The sequence below is a fragment of the Eleginops maclovinus genome, chromosome 7, assembly GCF_036324505.1.
Source record: "Eleginops maclovinus isolate JMC-PN-2008 ecotype Puerto Natales chromosome 7, JC_Emac_rtc_rv5, whole genome shotgun sequence".
Taxonomy (NCBI): Eukaryota; Metazoa; Chordata; class Actinopteri; order Perciformes; family Eleginopidae; genus Eleginops; species Eleginops maclovinus.
The window spans coordinates 20,816,075-20,835,938 of record NC_086355.1 but is presented as its reverse complement, the minus strand read 5'-3'; the positions used below and the strand labels follow the sequence as shown (position 1 = coordinate 20,835,938).

General features: G+C 38.9%; 1 protein-coding gene across 2 annotated transcripts in view; it reads left to right on the top strand.

Annotated features, from left to right (window-relative positions):
• The first annotated feature begins 6,190 nt into the window (after positions 1-6,190).
• Positions 6,191-19,864, top strand: part of obsl1b (obscurin like cytoskeletal adaptor 1b) — a 36,286-nt gene continuing 22,612 nt past the window's right edge. The window contains exons 1-12 of one of the 2 annotated variants that reach the window (XM_063887355.1): positions 6,191-6,354; positions 7,891-8,997; positions 10,190-10,459; positions 11,135-11,395; positions 11,557-11,868; positions 11,949-12,215; positions 12,321-12,596; positions 12,764-13,039; positions 13,302-13,577; positions 13,870-14,145; positions 14,439-14,711; positions 18,231-18,506. In XM_063887355.1, the coding sequence (XP_063743425.1) occupies positions 7,995-8,997; positions 10,190-10,459; positions 11,135-11,395; positions 11,557-11,868; positions 11,949-12,215; positions 12,321-12,596; positions 12,764-13,039; positions 13,302-13,577; positions 13,870-14,145; positions 14,439-14,711; positions 18,231-18,506 (3,766 nt within the window). In that variant the 5' untranslated portion in view covers positions 6,191-6,354; positions 7,891-7,994. The remainder of the gene's footprint in view (positions 6,355-7,890; positions 8,998-10,189; positions 10,460-11,134; positions 11,396-11,556; positions 11,869-11,948; positions 12,216-12,320; positions 12,597-12,763; positions 13,040-13,301; positions 13,578-13,869; positions 14,146-14,438; positions 14,712-18,230; positions 18,507-19,864) is intronic. The other variant, XM_063887356.1, reaches the window with a different exon arrangement.

The following is a 19,864-nucleotide window of genomic DNA, read 5'->3' as shown; positions in this document are numbered from 1 at the left end:
TGATGGGGACTCGGATGGAGACGGAGGAGGCGTGTGGAGAGAAGAGAAGGACCTGCAGGAGGTCAGCCGCAGGGACTTCCGCCAGGTCCTAAAAGGGAACACGTTACTCTCATTGATGCTGAGGATTGTAACATCAGGGATTCATGTTATCCAAAAGTATTTACAGTGTGATAATAATAATAAAAAACAAAATTCAAAGTGACCTACACAAACCATAAAAGTTAAAAGGTTACATTTACATACATTTCAAAACAGTCATTAACATGCCTGGAGAATTCAATTCTAAAATGAAATCAAAGAGCAAGACATACGATATGAATATCAGTTCATTTAATAAAAGGCAGAAGCAAACACAAGTTGTTCAGTCTTGATTTAATAGTATTAAATAGTTTTCTAGTAGTTTGTTCAAGATATATAAAGCATAATAACTGAACGCTCCATGTTTAGTTTTGACTAAGAAGAATAAATTGATCATAATCATAATGAAAAAAATAATGACATGAATAACATGAATCGGAAAAATGTTTTAATAACATGTATTAACAGCGAAAATAGCTAGACATAAATACAGTTAATCTTACATTAAAGCTTTGTGATGTCACACAGTACATTACTCACAGATCCAGTATTAAAATTTGACACAATCACAATGGAACAGGTATAGAAAATAAAACAAAAGTCAAAACAAACAAAAAAAGATATGTCCAAAACCTCATCCACTGTCCAGAAAGCTTAGATGTTTAATAAAATAAAACACATATAGTATGGTCTTTTGCAGTAATACTAAAGAATGGTATCATTAAGACACACAAGAAAAAAAAGCAAGACAAGCTGATGAATGGATGAATACAACAACTGACAAGTGAATCAAAGCAACATTCAGGTAGCTAAGATATGCAATGTCTGTTTAAAATGAAGATTGGTAGACAACTTGTCCCTTTCTTTGAAGCCATATAGGATGTTTAAGTTTGGATGTCACAACAAAAATCTGCCAGAAGAGGGCACGGTTCTACCTTAATCTCTAGAATTTAAGTAGGAATATCAAAAACATGGCTCAAATAATATTTCAGTTAACACAAAACATGTCTCACCATATTTAGTGCACCTACCCACCAAAACTCTCTTGATCAGTTTTAATAACATAAAACAGTAATGTGCTGGCACAATCAGAAAATGTTCCCTTTCAATTGGTTATGTTGACAGCAGGTTTAATGTAAGGGTATGAAGGGAAATATTTCAAGAGCAGGACAAGCCTCTTTCCTTTGGTTCTCACATTTTACCCATGATGAGAGAACAGACAGCTTGTGTCTCTGGTGACAAACCCGGGGTTATGCCCCTGCACTGTCAGAAGCTGGAGTGGATGTGAATAGGTGAAAAACTACAACCTGAGCTGTGCAAACCTAACTCTTCCACCGGAAAATCTTCAGTTATTCATGCAAGGTTTACACTGTCAATACCCTCTTGAGCTGCAGTGTGCTCACAAGAATGGACTTGACAAGATAATGACCACGTGTGGTTTCAGTGCAGCCTTATTTACTCTGCTTTATCTTGCTGAGAGGTAAGAGAAAGGTGAGGCCTCCATCAGGAAGTGGGTTCTTTAGCATTGTAAACCATGACATGCCATGCTATTGTAATGTGTAATTGTACTGGCTGAGCTAAACATGCAGCACCAGTACACAATCACACCTATAACATCATTTCCTGTAAGAGAACTCACTAAGCAACTTAAATGCACATGCTGCAGAATGTAAAATATGTTAGCATATCAACAATTTATGAGAAAATATATTTTTAAAAATCTGTACAACGAAAAAAGTTGCAAACAATAAATGAGTGTATAGGAGCTACATTGATTTTAGTATTTGTCCAGAAAAACATAAACATGTGCTTTTGCATGTTGCACTCACACACGATGGCCACCAGAGAGCGCAGTTGGTGTTCTTTTCTGCAGAGGAAACATTTGGTTATAGTCCTGTATGATGCTTAAAGGCACTGCTGTCACACTACAGTACACACTGTTACAAATCCCAAATCTGTGTGGAGTGTTTGAAGCTGAAAAAAAGAACGTCTTTCATGATGTTAAAACCACAAAACATTGTTAAAAATCCTGAAAAAGTGTGTTTTTTAATCTTTCAGATGTTAGGTCAGATGTACCAAACCAGAACAAAAATAAAAGAGGTTTCAGCTAAAAGTATGCACTATAATATATATTAATCTCAGTTTTTCAAACAAACAATAAAGATGACTTGATGCAGCAGTTCTACGCAGAAGCAGTGACATGTACAGTTTGTGTACTGGTAATTAAACACATGGTTTCAAGAGTGTAACTGTACTTCCTATAAATTAACCAGGTATACCTCCTTGGAGCTGATAAGGTGAGTTTGGCCTCACAGGTGAAGGTGTTGGTTTCAGTGCTCTGGTTTTGTGCTGCATTAGCGGCTCAGTGTGCAGGCTGCTGTCTGAACACGTCCTCAGCTCTGTGGATGCCTACTTTTCTCACATTCCAATGTCAGGGAAAAGAAAGGCAAAATTGTCAGTTATATGCTATGTTTCTAGGGCAGGACTCTTTCTACAGGGTGTACTATTATATATTGCCAACTGCAGCTCTATAATGAAAACATAACTTCAGTTATTATCTTCTGGGGAGCAGTATGTCACAGCTGTAGTCATGCTAATTGTTATGTCCTTTCCTACAGGACACCGGAAGACTTGCTACAGTACAGTACATGATCATAGGGTATTAAAAGTGAAATTACAACTTATGTATTGTTCAAATTTAGTCAACATATATCCTAATTGATAACTTCAAATACACAATGATAGGAAAGCTGGGAATACATGAAAAAATATGGATACCTTATATAAACCTTATTGATTAAACCTTGTAAAAGTTGAACATTTTGCCAGTTTTCAACTTTTATTCAACATAAAAATCTTGAATGGCAAAGCACCAACACGTTATAGTGCCTCTGTTCTTCAAGCGAACTTGACACACGTATTGATCCATTCCATATAAGTTCACAAGCTTCAGCAGACTGTGCTGCTAAATGGTTCGGATCCTGATGGCCAGATTGAACGCGCTGTATTTACTTGGCAGAGTCTTTGTTGATGGAACAGTGTTCGTAACCAGGTCGTTCTGCTGATCCTGTCGACACTTTTCACATTTAAAAGCTTCACACCATTTCCAAGTCCAATGATTTACTGCTCTTGTGAAAGCTTGACCCAACGTTGTTTTCCATCATAACTTCAACAAAGTTTTTTTTCTATTTGTTTATCAGGCAACAGTTTCACCTCAAGGCAGAAAGCATTGTGAGCATTCAGTTTATTTCAAGCTTTTAGACCAACAATAAAAACAACCCAACCTTTTTTTTGTAGAAACCTGAGACTAAAATGGAAGAAAGTTCTAATTAATTGCAGACCTTTCGGAATATTTTAGCCTCTTTAAGAAAAGTACATTTCAATGTGCTTCAAGGACGATATAAAGAATACCATCATCAGCAAACAATGAAAACATAACCTGAGAAGTTTCAGTCTTTAATCCACAACCGTTTGGGTTCTTAGAAGTCTATGATACCCAATATACATTCAGGAACATGTTGGCCTGGAACTGATACAACATAGTGCATCATTACACACTTGAATCAGGTTTTAAGTTCAGGATATGCGATGTCCTGATAAAATAACAACCTTTTAAGTTGCTGCTCAGTTGTAGGCACAAAGCGTTTCATAACCAGCTTCAGGGGTCTGCGTTATATCGGATTACTTCCAACAGCTGAAATTAGGAAAAGGAGGGTATGGGGCTGTGGAGCCACCAAACAGCTGAAGGGACACCACATCCCATGCTGAGTCTCACTAGCACACAACAGACTCACACCCAGGTCCACGTGCTGTCCAAGCCCCTCACCACAAGGCACAGGATCAAACACTGCCCATTGGCTCCTGCAAAAGACGGAAAAATTATAACCCGGTTATGCTGGATTGAGAAATACAACACCTATTTCGGGCCTTTGACCCTTTACAATACTGTAAATAAAATATTTGGTTTGATTAAAACTCAGTTGTTTACTAACTTCACTGCAGCTTATAAAAAAAAACATTCAACAGAAAAAGGTGTCTCTGTTGAATCAATGAAAGTAGCCTTTTACTGCCGACAGATCTGACAAAGTGATGTACATTATGTGGAATTGCTAATTGTACTGAACTCAAGATTTAAACACCTCTTCCACCAATGCACAGATGCTACACAGAAAAAAATTAAACATTGACTTGAATTAAATGTGTTATGTCAATAGGTTCCACATCATTTTAAAAGGTTAGTTTAAAGCAATAGTATTAAGGTAAACCTATTATTTCTATTCAAACTTAATATTATTGCTTTGAACTAACCTAATACAATTATGTATCGTTTTTTTTCCATTATACATTTGTTGAATGTTTCAATTTATTTTCAGTGTAATTGCACTCCTATTTATATTGAAGAGATGTTCTTGTTCATGTCTCAAAGCCAGGTAAACAGCTGGTTTAGAACATGCAAAGCTCCAGTGTACTCATGCAGGTATTTACTCTATCCAGCCAATACAATTGCCAAACATTAAGAATATGCATGGAATAGAGTTGATTTCCATATTACCATGCTCAAAAAGTCGCTTTTATATATAAGCTTAAGGAACATTGTCTTTGACTGATCTGATGGGTTGAATAGTTAATATACTGTTATAAACAAAACACTCCTCTGCTGCTGCGTGGAGGCATACATGAATCAGCTTTGATCACGTAATCCCGTAAAAAGAATGACTTGGAGACACACATAGCTACTCAATACAATCTAGTTATTGAACACATTGAGTACAACATATCTCCTTTTCACATATTCAACAGTATTAGGCTGCTGGAGTTGCGGGACTTCAAGAGCAGTGCGTATAAATAACCAGGGTTTTGGTCCGGTCTCCACAAAGTACAATAGCTACTTCAACAATTATGCTTTGTGTTTCCAGATGAGCTGAGCGACGAAATCAATATAACTGCAGCAGAATCACATGCTTTAAAACCCAACCTCAAAAGCCGACGCCAAGATCACTCACAACAACTCCAGTGCTAAGAGTTAAGTTGGAGATTCAGTTGTGTTCTTACTTAGTCTCTAGCTAATAGCCTCAAAGATGAGGAGGGTGCTCTCTAACTTCACACACCCAGATTTTGTCCTTTTTATATCTTGCATTCTTCAACCCAATCAAAAAGAAAAACGTGCTGTTCTTCTACAATGATTCACATCGTAGAGTAAAGTCAGAACCATTATAATCTGATGAAATGCTTTAATGCATGGGAATACACTTTGTTTAGGGTCCATATAAACAGTTAAGTTGCAATTTCTAATCAAAATGTTTTAACATCAGCTTGAAAAATAGTGTCTATGTATCTGCAGCTTGTGTGAGTATTGACACAGAATTAGAGAGAAGTTATAATGGTACAGGGAGCTGCAGCATCAGAGGCTTTCCCCTCTTCTATCCCTCGTAATTATTCAATTATACAAGGCTGCACTTATTTTGGAACTTTACATGCCGATAAATATAGAAATGGTCAACAGTGTTCAAGAATCATAAAACAAGATCAGCTCATAATTGTAGGATGCTGCTTTTTTTGCTATTCTTCTGAGCTTTTTAGTATTTGGCATTATCTACAGCCCCGATGAGAATGCACCATAAGGTGAGCCATATCTATCTAGTTTACAAGCTCTGTTTCAAAAACACTTGCTTTCATACTTTTCTTAGTTTTAGACGATGTACATTGTTAAGAATTTATGGATTGAACAAATGTTGGAGATTTATTTAAGATGAGCTTTAAAATATTGGGGGACTAGAAGTGTGTTCTTTTCCTTGGAATTTATTCCAAAGCCTCAAGTAAGCTAAGCAGCCTGCTATGCACTGGCCACCTGAACTATCTTTAGCCCCTGCTGGCAAGTGAATGGAAGTGCCTGACTTATCTTCACTGCTGTCATCGAGGCAGCCAGTATTTTTAGGGGACAGCAGCAGCTGCAAAAGCATTTAACGGTATTCCATGAACAATGACACTTGGGGTGTCTGAGGCTTGAACGACAGAGATTGGGGGAACACTGAAGTTGTTCAACGGGAAGCCTGTGTGTATACTCAAGTTCTGTGTTCAGTTCCTCCTACTGACACAAGTCTATGAAGATGTACCGGAGTACAACTTTGGATCCTTGAGGAGAGCATGTTTCTGAATCTGAAGTCAACTTGGGACATTACTCAGCCTTCAGGAGACGGGTGGCATTGCTTCTTACCTAAAAGAGAGATTGCAAGTGCGGAATGTATGTTGACGGTCGTTCCCGGCGACTGAAGCGAGGTAGGTCATGTGAGGGATACACGGCACCGCTTCACAAGGGGCAGAGGTCATTCCAATTAAATCAGACAAGTAAACACAGGGGTTAATCTCCTCTTTAAAACCTCCGGAGGGAATATTGAAGACACTTTCATCACAATGTCCAAACTGTGCTAGTTAAACATTTGGCTCCGTGAAAAACAGTTCTTAAGCAACGTAGCAACAGTAAAGATCTAATTAAGTTGAATGGTATATTCAACATAAATACAAAAATGTTTTACAATATTCAGTTCAATTGTTAAGTGAACAAACGGTGTTGTTAGGTTAATCAATACTATATTAAACTCAATGTTGCCTACATTGTATATACTTACAAAGTTAAGGGTAAGCTGAACAAACTATAAAGGGATAACAGCTAGCTTTATCTGCATCAGTCTGCATCACACATAAAGATGAGACAGTTTTTTAAAAAAGTGTCAAAAATGCAGTAAACTATTGCTCAATTTTCCAGTTTTTGACCATGAGTAGGGTTGTTCTGCTTGAATAAGAACCGTATTTTATTAAACAAATTAACATTAATATATTGTTTCAGTGTAAATTGTCCTGCAAAAGATACTTAATAGTATGATGAAGTGGTTTCATATAAATCCTAACATTACCTTTATTAAGACTTGAATCATTGTTCCCTGCATCCAAGAGGACTAAGTTACAACTCTCTCTGGGGGCTGTCCTAAAACACTAAAACTCAGTTTACTTATGCAATAATATATTTTTCCTATTCAAGAGGCTCTCCCAGGAAACTTTTAGATTGAGATGACACAATAGTCAACAGAAAGCCTTCTTTTAGTGAGAGAGAGAGAGAGAGAGAGAGAATAACAGAAAGTAGGATTTCTTAAATTATATTTATTTTTTGAAGATGAGGACAGACATAGCGGCAAACATCAATGTGCTCAGGGGTCTTATGGAGAAATGTATCTCTGAATTTCACTGTTAAAAATAAAATATTTTTTTAATTTAGATATTTTAACTGTGACATTTGCTCAGCATATTTTGACTACAAGCCCTCTGGGGTGGAATATCATTTCAGCCTGTGTTTGTGTGAGCACGCGGGTTTCAGAACCTTCTTTGTGATACCTGACACACACTCCATCGCAGGTCTTTATTTAGGCCATACTATATTAAGCACTTTCCCATTGAAATACAGCACCAGCTGTACTTGCTATGTGTTGTGGCTGCTGTTGCAATAGGACTATGCTGTCCCCTCTCTCTGCTCGCCTATGTTTTTCTCTCATGCAGACAGATCTAATTCAATTAGCCCTAATATTCATACCATCCGTTTGCACTGAAACAGATGCTCGTAAAGGAGGCTGAGGGGTTGTCCATTAGGGCTCATTTTCTTTATACAGAAAGTCTCAATGTATAACTTTATTGCATACTTCATACAATTACTTATACAGATACATGATAGTTACACTTTAGATTGTTTAATGTTTATTTTCTCATTTCAATCTCATGAGCCCTTCGATATTAAAGTAATTCATCTTTTATTTCTTCTTTTAGAAATTTGCAGTGCAGAAGTTGGACCGTCTTCCTCCAGTGAATAACTACCACGTATTACTCTCCTTGAGTGCCAAAGGTTCAGTAAAGTTGACAGCTAAGCAGAAATGGATGTATTCGGCGGTGCACCGCGTTTCTTCGCCTATCCAAGACCTGTTGTGGTCCAAAGTGGAACTGACGCAGTCCTAAAGTGTCAAATTGGTGGTGATCCAAGGCCCGCAGTCATCTGGGAGAGAAACAATGAAAAGATTGACCCACAGGGTCGATTCAGGATCTTTGAGGATGGAAATGTTTACAATCTCATAATTTCAGCTGTAACCATAGAGGATAGTGGTCAGTACATATGCAAAGCAAAGAACAGCATTGGGGAAACATATGCAGCAGCCACATTGAAGGTGGAAGGCGAAGCACAAGAGTTGGAGATCCGAGAGGAAAATAAGCCACGATTCCTCATCAAGCCTCTCTCCACTCGCGCCGGCCGTGGGGAAGACGCAGTTTTCTCTTGTAAGCTCTGGGGAAACCCACGACCCGACGTTGTCTGGGAAAAGGATGGGAGAAAACTCAATGAAATATTTGAAAGCACACATTTCAGTGTGGGCTTCCAGGATGGTGGATGGTTCCAGCTCAAGATCTTTAAGACTCGTGCTCCAGATGGTGGTGTCTATACATGCAAAGCCAGGAATGAGTTTGGGGAAGCCTTGGCAGGAGCTGTGTTGCTGGTTGATGCAGGCCCAGGTCATGAGGAAGAAGGTAATCGAAATGGCTACACAAATGGCCACTGGAAAGCCCACCAAGGAAAACAGAGGAGACAATTGCCAAACCGGCTCAAAGACGAGACAATGTCAACTAAAGTCAAAATGTTTGCAGTGACAGAGGGGAAACATGCCAAATTTCGCTGCTTTGTGACTGGGAAACCCAAACCAGAAATCATTTGGAGGAAAGACGGCAGACTGATACTTTCCGGAAGGCGTTATTTGTTATACGAGGACAGAGAAGGATACTTCACACTTAAGGTTCTGTACTGTAAGCAGAAGGATAATGGAGTTTATGTTTGTGCTGCTTCAAATACTGCCGGGCAAACCCTCAGTGCTGTACATCTTTCTGTAAAGGGTAAGTCAAGATCATTATCATTAAGTTAGAATCTTGTTAAATGTAGGTACACTTGCAAAATTTTAAAAACAGACATTGTTGCAGCCTGCGATGCTGCACGAGTAAAAGAGTGAGTGAGGGAGGGTGTGGTGTGTTCTTGGATCAGATTTCTATCCATGTGATGCTAGAATGATGTCAGTGAGATATCTCCAAAGAGAGTCTGAGATCATTTATTGGGGTAGGGCCAGACAGACAAGGCAAAATCAAACGTTGAAAGAGTTTTATGGCGGTAATTTGATGCTTCAAAAATCTCCTTTTTTCCTACTGATACTGTTAAGAGAAATGTCAAGTATATGGTCTGTATTCTCATCCAGTTGAGCTAAAACAAAAATACAAATTGTCAGGCCAGTGAGCTTCATATACAACCAGTGGTATAATCATATCCAACTGCATAAATGCAATTTGATCCGGGTTCACCGGTGTAATAATTATATGAAATTCAACCTGGGAAATATCTAAACAGGCAAAGTTCATCTTGAGATGGATTCCAATGGCAGTATGTCTGCAAAGTCACTTAGCTTGTGAAAGGGGGGCGTCCATGTGATCGAAGTCTTTGGGATGGGGATCATGTTTCTCACATGGACCAGAAGTCCAAACTCATGGCAGCAACAGAGAGTATTGTACTGTGTCAGTCAGATATAAGGTGGTTCGAGAGTAGATCTGAAGGCAATTTATGTATTTATTTATTTATTGTCTTCGTGTTTGATTGGACCTAGTAATATGAATACATGTAATGCTTTGCACACAGACTAATATAAACAGTTCACATTTGTTTGTTACAACAGTCTGGTACCATCTGGTGGTGTCAGTTACCAACACTTGATTTCCTATCTTACACCCTATGTGATAATGACCTTACCATTCCTCGACTAAATGAACCACTTGTCTCATGATTTTGCCCATCGTGTGTGCTTCATTGGAATTTACTGCTAAATATATTTCAATTTACGCCGTGAACTTCAAGCGCATAGATGATGTAATGTGTTTTCGCAGGGTCATCTTACCTGAGGACTTTATAAAGATCAAGTAACCCTAATGTGTCTTTATGATTAGAAGTAAATTGGAACATCTAAAACTAGATTTCCTTTTTTTTATTTTTACATTTTGATATTAGCCTATTAAATCTGTTTTGTTTCTTCCTTTGTGTTGCCAGAGCCGCCTGTGAGGTTCAAGCAGCCTCTCATTGATCTAGAAGTATGGGAACGAGATTTGGCTGTTCTTGAGTGTGAAGTTCCAGAGGACTCTGTTTCCATCACATGGTATCTGGAGGATAGACGACTGCAGCCAGGGGCCAAATATGGAATGGAGGAGTGGGGAACCAAACGGCGACTGACTATCCGTGACATTGATGTTGATGATGATGGGATATACCTCTGTGAGATGCCGGATGGGGGCAGAAGCATTGCAGAGGTAGCTGTAAAAGGTAAATCTATCCTCCTTGTGGGTGGTCTTGCACCAGAGAGACAAAGTGCATTTTTTAAGATAAAAATTGTAATGGTAGTGAGCATAAAGTTTGTGTCTTAATTTTTGTCAGGTAACTTTGGGAACCACTCATTGTGTGTTTGTTGTCACCTTTAATGCTTTTTTAAAACAGCGCCATTTAGGAAACACTATGTTAAAAGGTCCCAGTCAATTATGAAACTCCTCCATCCTTTTTCCCAGAAAAATGACAACATTAGATGTTTAGGAAACAACAAATGTGTATGTTCTAGTGAGAAACGCTAATCGAAGTAGAGGAGACAAAAGTGGTTAAACATATGAAAAGACGGTGTTTGATACTGATAGTCAACAGTGTTTCTTTTAACCATGACCAAAATTATTCCTGAACCCTAACACGGCAGTTCTCTATTAAACCTTGATAATAAAGGTCCCTTTATATTAACTTTTTAAGTTGTTTTTAACAATGCCGATGCGAGACGATTTTGGAAATCACTTAAAAATTACGTCCCAACAATGTATTGTTCAGAAAGGGAATGAAAAATGATGTACAGTATATTGTTGTTTAGTTTGTAGGGTCTTTGTCTTACATTAGATAACTAATATTTTATATATGTTAATGTCCTAACAAGTCACTCACTTTGCAAGTGTTTTCTTGCAGGGACAATTTTGCGGAAGCTTCCACGAAAAGTGGATGTATTGGAAGGCGAAAATGCTGCCTTTTGTGTTGAAGTGGAAAAAGAAGAAATGGACATACATTGGTACAAAGATGCCGTAGAGCTGCGTGAGACACATCAGACCATACTTAAATCCTTTGGTCGAACTCACATCCTGGTTTTTGTCAATACAATGCCCCAAGATTCTGGACTTGTGACTTTCCTTGTAGGCAGATCCAAGACATCCTCTCAGCTAAGAGTGAAAGGTAGGGTACCTCATTAGTAGATTACAACAAAGTACAAGTACAAATACAGTATTTGCTAAATAAATATTTAGATTGATAAATTAGTTTTGGAATCAATCAACATGCATCAGTTGTGCCAGTCCAAAGAGACATTGATTTAGCATGGGTGTTTCCTTTTTCAGCGGCAAGACATTGCCCTCCCAGTTGTCCAGTGAGTGTGCAGATCAACACAGAGCGTGCTAATGCAGCTCTTCTCTCGTGGGTTCCTGCTCAAGACTCACGAAAGAACCCTCCATCTGGATATGTGCTTGATCGACAGGAAGTGGGCACTGGTTCACAGGAGTGGTTACAGTGCCTGACCACTGACTCTGCAACCTCTGTGGAGATCCTTGGGGACAGCGTACCATGTGAAGCCGATTATCGATTTCGCATCTGCAGTGTGAACAAATATGGGAAGAGTAACACTGTGGAGTTCCCTAGAGCTGTTCATTTGGGTAATTGCTTTAGTCAATTCATGATATTGTTTATTCATATTGCTTGCTAAAAGCATGTAAAAACATGATTCTCTTTTCAGTTCCAGTTGCCAGAATCCAAGCTCCGTTACAGGATGCCTTGGTGCCCGAGGGACAAGATGCCCTCTTCTCTATTGAGCTCTCTGCTTCAGTAATCGGTACATGGTTCTTAAATGGTGCTCAGCTTCAGGAAGAAGAACGATATTCCATGCGTCGCTCACGAACACACCAATCTCTTCGCATTCGAGGAGTACGTGATACAGACAATGGAGCTGAGATCACATTTATTGCCTATAGCATTCGGGATTCGGCTGCATTGTACATTCAAGGTATGTATGGGTCACTGTCATCATTTGTTCATAAGTGTGTGTATCATTCAATTAATTATCCTAAATGACAAGCCTTAAAATGTCATTGTTTTTCCATATTTGCAGCTCCACTTGTCAAGTTTTCACCAATGTCAGAAATGGATCGAAACAAATTTGTAGAAATTGGAAACCCCATTGTGCTCTACTGTGAGCTGTCAGACCCTGCAGCTCCAGTCCACTGGTACAAGAATGGGGTGGAATTACAAACAATTGAGGGTCTGCATATCCAATCCGAGGGTACCATGAGAAGAATTGTCATCCAATCAGCAGAATTCTCACATTCGGGAGTCTATTGCTGTGATGCCATTGATGACGTCATCAGATTCAATGTGGAAGTAGAGGGTGAGTGGAGTGAGTTTCTTACAATGCTGGTGTCTTTCACCTACTTTATTTGTATGCCCACTTTCGTTTCTTATGAACAAATGTATTTAGTCTTCTTTCAAGTGAGATTTATCAAATTGTATGGCATTTACATTGAATGAACCATTGAAATATGTAAATATCCATAGCCCCACCTGTGAGGTTTTCAGCAGTTCCAGATGGTGAGAGGAACAAAACCATTGAAATCGGCTACCCTATTGTTTTAAGCTGTGAGCTCTCAGATCCTTCTGCCCAGGTGCACTGGTACAAAGATGGGTCAAAGCTCCATCCTCAAACTGGAGTAGATATTCTAACTGAAGGCTTGGCAAGAAAACTGATCATCCATTCAGCAGAATTTTTCCATTCTGGATTATACTGCTGCAAGACAAAGGGTGACACCATCTCGTTCAGTGTGGACATCAAAGGTGATTTGTTTTACCTTAAGCGATGTAAAACATTAACTGGCTCATCCTTAGCAAAAGCAACTAACTCCGATTCCCTGTTGTATGTTGTCTATTGTCTTTCTTCATAGCACTCATTAGAAGTGCAGCTAAGCTGTCGCCTTTTCTTTGACTGCATTACAGCATGTTAGCAATTTAGTTATTGGCTAATGGCTTAATATGAATAGTCTTAAGGGCTGTCATGAGGTTGATATAAGGTTGACTTAAGATTTAAACATATCTATAGCTCCACCTGTGAAGTTCTCAGCAATTCCCGAAGAACTGAGGATGAGGTCGATCGAAGCAGGCTGCCCTATTGTACTCCAGTGTGTGGTGTCGGATCCTGAGGCCCATGTTTGCTGGTACAAGGATGAAATTCAGCTCATTTCAAACTCTGGAGTAGAAATCCAGACAGAGGGCAACACAAGGAGGTTAATTGTTCAGTCTGCAGAGCTGAGCAACTCTGGTGTGTACAGATGCACCACAAAGGATGATACCATGGAGTTTCAAGTGGAGATCAAAGGTGACTTTACACTTTTTATCTTGTGCGTTAATATTATAACCCCACATCCTTTTTCTAGATGCAACTAATTATCCCGCTTGAACTGTATGTGGTTTGAAAGACTGTTTCATGCACATAACCTTAAATAACAGTTTCTGGACTAGATCATTTAAAGTTATTATCATTTGTTTTGTGACTGCTATACTCTGAATTAAGTCTCCAAAGCCCCTTTTGTTCTGCTCGGCAGTTACATTTTTGCAAGGTATTTCCCCAGTCTTGATTTTATTTAGCTGTCCTGAATTCCCAATGCTAGCTATACCAGTGACGTGCTCTACTATCTTTGACGTTGAGAGAACCAAGTCACTTGAAGCGGGCAAACATTTGGAGCTGGAATGTGAGGTTGCAGACTCTACTGTGCCCGTCTGCTGGTATAAAGATGGCGTAAAACTCTCCCTGCAAAATGATTGGGATATACAGAGTAAAGGCACATTGAGGAGACTCATTATACCATCTGCTGAGTTCTTGCACTCAGGGCTATACAGCTGTGAAACCTGTGATGACACTTTTCACTTCACTGTGGATATCAAAGGTGATTTTAATTTCAATTGATTCAATCTAAATGCAAATCATAGAGCGTTTTGATGACTAGATAGAACTGACACTTACAAAATGCACATATGTCTGTCTGCCTGTGTTTTGTAGTGTTTTGTGTGAAGTTGTAACAGTTTCTTAACACATGGTAAGATTAACTGCTACTGACAAAATCAACATATCTTTGTATTCCTTGAAACTTTGGTTTCCTGTTTCGGAAAGCTGAACCTATAACCCCTTTCTTGAGTGTTAATATGCACTGTCAATTATAATATTAATCATCATCTTTAGCTCCAACGTTGCGGTTGGCACCCTCACCAGATGTTGTGGAAACACAGTCACTTGAAGCAACCAGCCCAACGGAACCAACACGTGAATCCTCAGACACTGCTTTACTGGCGTCTTGGCAGAGGGACAAAGAACACGATTCTAAAAATGAGCCTGATTTTGAAATGGGAGACATCAAGAAGACCCTTGTTATTGAACCAACTCATCCTTCAAACTCTGGAACATACTATTGTGCAACAGCAGATGATGTTGCCCAATTAATAGTAAACAATCAAGGTGATTTTGCAAATGTGTTTTAAATGTTAGTTAAGACTAACTCTTTGTGTAGCTTTTTTGTCTGTCTTATGTTGTATGTTATAATGCAGTGCTAATATCTGGGAAAGATTTGACAATATCACTTTGAAGTCATCTAGAATGATGTACACTGAAATTATCCCTCAAATGATTGTCTGTAGTGTCACCTCCGACATGTCTGCTCGCTCCAGATGTTGAGAAGACTGAGTCTGCTGAAGTGGACTGCCAAATTGTTCAACAATTTGAGATTTCCGATCCCATTGCCAAAGCCTGTTGGTTCAAAGATGGAACCCAGATCTACCCAAAAAGGGATGCCGACTGTGAATCACAGAGCAGCAGCCAAACAGTGCCCCTCCAGTTACATGACTTGTCTGGTGGGGGGAAGTTTGGTTGTGAAATATCTGCTGATGCACAGTTCAATGTGGACATGAAAGGTGGTGTTCCACATTGTACCTGCACAATTGAGAATCAATTATTTGGTGACGTACGTGAAGCTATCACCCAGCTCATTGTTTTCTTTTTGGCTTTGTCCAAACAGCAGAGCATTGTCACTATGGTGACGAGATTGGTGAGATAGCTGAAGCCTCTGCCCAATACACTGTGGATGTCAAAGGTGATTTGATATATTTCAACATCAGTCATCCATCTTAACCCAGCACATAAATACCACTAACAAAAGTGGTGTATTTTATTGTTCCATCATTTGAGGCATCTGCATCTTTTTTCCTTTAGAAAAGTGTTTTTTTCATGTTGAATCCAGATCTCATGTCATTTCCTGCAGTGTTTGGCTGTTAATCAAACATGTGGGTGTTAAATAGCCAAGTAGCTGCTCTTCATACTAACATTTTGTTTGTTTTGTTTGTCAATTAATTCTTCATTTAACAGCCATCTTTGCTTGAACAAGCAGCTAACCTCTCAAGTTCATCTTTGTGTATTCATCACCAGATCCTCTCATTCACATTGCTGCCCCGAACATCTCACCGTTGCAATGACAACGAACTCTTATCAAAGACAAGAAAGTTAGTGTACTGTTTAGGTTTTTAAGACCTTACTACACATACTGGTGGTATACCAGTTTTAGGAGTCAGTTGAAAGGGGAAACATGGGAACTCAATCTCAGACCAAACCTGGTCGATCTTCTTGTTTGTCTTTGCAATGAATTATCCCATAACTCCATTCTAACCCACACTGATGTACAATTCTGTTATGAGAAGAAGTATTGAGACCATCAACCAATGAAAACCTTTCTCTGTGTACATCACAATGCTTATAGCTACATCGCCAAGGCACTCTTCTGACCAAGAAAAGAAGTCCAATGAGGAGGCCTATCCTGTTGAAGTTGACTGCATGTCCTCAAAATGCAATTCTGGTAGCTGGGACGAGAGAGGAGATACACAGACAAATGAAGAAACTTCTCAGTCAAAATATAAATATATGACTGACTGGAATACAACTAAAAAGTCAAAGGAGCTCTACGGCAATCAACAAACATCTCCAGCTTTCTGTAACTCTGTAAAGTCACCAATAACGCAATCTGACACACACCATCACACTAATAAGCCCACAGAATCACAAGGTGAGGATTTCATTTACTATCTTCAGCATGCAAAAGCCCCATCTGAAGAGCTTGATAATTCCCAGCCGACAGCTGTCCAGACAGATGAGTGCTGTAATGTTCTACGAACTGCATATGTTGGATCAGAGAAATGCATACTCAAGACTCTATGTGTCATGTCAGAAGGGCTACATCGCCCAATACAGATGTCAACTGTCCAGTCAGAACTAAGTAATCCCTTAAGGACTTCAGCAGCCCAGACAGAACACATTACTAACCACCAACAGATTTCAACAGTCAAATCAGAAAAGTTCTGCAACTCCTTAAAAACCGCAATTCTGCAGTCAGAGGAGCCCTTTAAATGCTCACACAATGCAACTGTCCAACCAGAGGAGCTATTTAAATGTTCACACACTAAAGTTTTCCATCCCAAAGAGTTATTTAAATGTTCAAACACTGCAACTTTCCAACCAGATGAGCCCACTAAATGTTTTCATACTAGAACTGTCAAATTAGAGGAGTCCTTACAGTCCTCGATCGTCCAATCAGGGCAGCCGTATGTTTCTTCACATCTGCAACTGTCCAACCAGACAAATCACTTGAATTTTTTCATACTGCACCTGTCAAACCAGAGGAGTCGTTAAAATCCTCACATACTACAACAGTCCAACCAGAGGAGCACTCTGAATTCTCATTTATTGCAACTGTCAAACCAGAGGAGCCATTTAAATCCTTGAATGCTGCAAATTTCCAATCAGAGGAGCTCTCTAAATCCTCACACAATTCAAGTGTTCAATCAGAGGAGCCATTTAAATCCTGTCATAATGCAACTGTCCAATCTAATGAGCCCTCTAAATCTTCACAAACTGCAACTGTCATATCAGAGGAGCCTTTTAAATCCTCACAAACAACAATTCTCCAGTCAGAGGATCTTTGTCGATCCATACAGATGCCAGTCCTGTCCGAGAAGCTTCTGCATTGCTTACAAACTGAACCTGTCCATTTAGAGGAGCCATGTTACTCCTTATGGACTGCAACTGACCAATCAGAGATGTAAACAGACCCTTAAAGACATCAACTGTCAAGACAAAGAAGCTCAGTGGCCTTCCAAAAACTGTATCTCCTCAATCACTGGACTTGTATAACTATGATGAGGTAGAAACAGCACAGCATAGACAGTATTACAACTTGCAACAATCTGCACATGACAGATTTGATGACCTCACTCACAAGGGACAATCAGTACCGGACCATTCAGAGGTTTTGTCTCATTCCATGCAAACAACAACAGTACAATCAAAGTGTCATCTCAACACGAAGGCATCAGAAGATGAAGTAGACATCGGAAGTTACTCTGGACAAAGATCACCTCTTCTGTTTGCAGAGCCTCACTATATCAAGCAGGACTCTACTTTCCAATCGGAAGAGATCTATCTATCAAGGACATGTGACAGTCACTGGAGTGACAGTGTCAGAGCAAATAAGGTGGCTGTTGAAGGTGATTTAAATGGTTAGCATTTTCAAACAAAAAATGGACGGGCACAATGTTGACATTGTGTAAAATGAAGAGATTGCTTTTGCAATCCTTGACATTTTGACAATTTCTACATTAACTTACTTTAGTTTGTTCATACTAAAACTACTTAAGTAGTCAGTGTAAAAATGTCGAGCTTGAGTGGTCTGTGAGGAATATTAAAGAAAGGTATTTGTTTCAAATCCTAACTTGAATGCCTAGTTATCTCAAGTCTAACCAAAGATACCTCTAGTTAGATCACTAATAATGAAAAAGATGTACATTTTATTATTACTTATTTTAACTGTTAGGATGTATTGGCATGACTAATCTTGATTTGAAACTTTGCTCTTCTGTCATTTGAAAGAATATTTTTGCTGTAGTCCATATTAGTGATGCAATTTTCTTTTGATGTTACCTTAAACATCCCCAGCTCCACCCGTGAGAATTACAACACTTTGTGAGGCTGAAAGGAACAAGTCTGTTGAAGTCGATGAACCCATAGTGCTGCAATGTGAGATATCAGATCCTACCGCTCAAGTTAATTGGTACAAGGATGGAATAAAACTTCGTGAAGCATCTGGGCAAGACATGCTGGCGGAAGGTTCCATAAGAACGCTGGTTTTCCAGTCAGCGATGCTGTCTCATGCAGGGATTTACAGCTGCACGACAACAGACGATGCAGTGCAGTTTCATGTGGATGTTAAAGGTGACAAAAGTTGTTTTCATCTGTCCTGAAAATAGATTTTAGTCAGGTTCATGTATAATTCAAATGCATATGCATTGCTTACAGAAAGTAAGTCCTCATTATGATACTTGGATGAAAAATAAGAAAACAACGATAAATTAAGACACTGCAATAGCTCTTAACACGTAACATTTGCCTTTAGTATTTAGATGACATCAGTTGAATGCTGAAGTTAGTACATGACATCTACACAGACTTAGAAATCTAAGGTACATGCTGCTATTTGTGCAGTGTGCACACCAAAATTAAACTGTTTGAGTGTTATAACAACTTATGAACAATGACAAAGAGCTATAAGTGTGTAAAAGAAAGCACAATATTCTTTTGCTAGCTCAATCTCTAAATCAATAAATCCTTCCTAACCGCAGGTCCCGAGCTAAAATCTACCTACTACAGTAAAGAATGTTTTTAATAAATATAATCACCCTACCTGTGGTGAAACCTTACACGAGACTGCAATGTTCCACGTATTTCCCCTTTTTCGTGTCTAAAAAGGTAGCTATTTAGGTAGCTTGCAATGACACTGGTTACTGTTATTAAAGTGGTCATTTTCTGAAAACGTTAATCTTATCTGATATTGAAGTGGTAAGTTCACAAGAAATACAAATAATTAACGATAAAGAAAATGTAAATATTCCCAAGTCTAATGTCTAAAACTTCTTTAGAAAGAACAATTATAAATTATTTGTAAAATCAAGCATTCTCTGGATTAAAGTCACAGATTGACAAAAGTACCTACCTTCACCAACCTGACCAAAAAGGCAACTTTGGTGAAGGTATGACCCGCCATATGCTGCTCCAATTGACTCCAATTTTCGTTAGTTGGATTTGTTGGTTCAATTTAGACTTGCCAGGTGGGATTGGTTGGGATTAAGCCAATTACAAAAAGTCAAGCCCTTTCCAAAGTATATAAATAAGTATTGAAACAATCTAGATTTGTTACAGTCATAATGTGCTTCTGTTTGTGTTGGGGATGACATACACTTATTTCTAACAATTAGGGTTTTGGAATTACAGGCTGTCCAAAAAAATTGCATGGCTCTGAATTTTCTTCTTGCAAAATCCAATTACGTAATATAGTTTGACGGTATGTGAACTTTGACCAGGTAGTGGTGTCTTCCATTGGGAAGTGTTCAGTCATTATGTGCAAGAAGTGTACATTGTACCTCACTCAATTGTATTACCATTAGGAGTGCACCATCCAATACTCATTGTGCACTGCATTTTGCCGCAATGTACTTCGTTTTTGACGACTTGTGCACTCAAAATAGCAAATGTGAATTCAGAAGTATGTGAATTGAGACGTAGTAAAAAGAAAA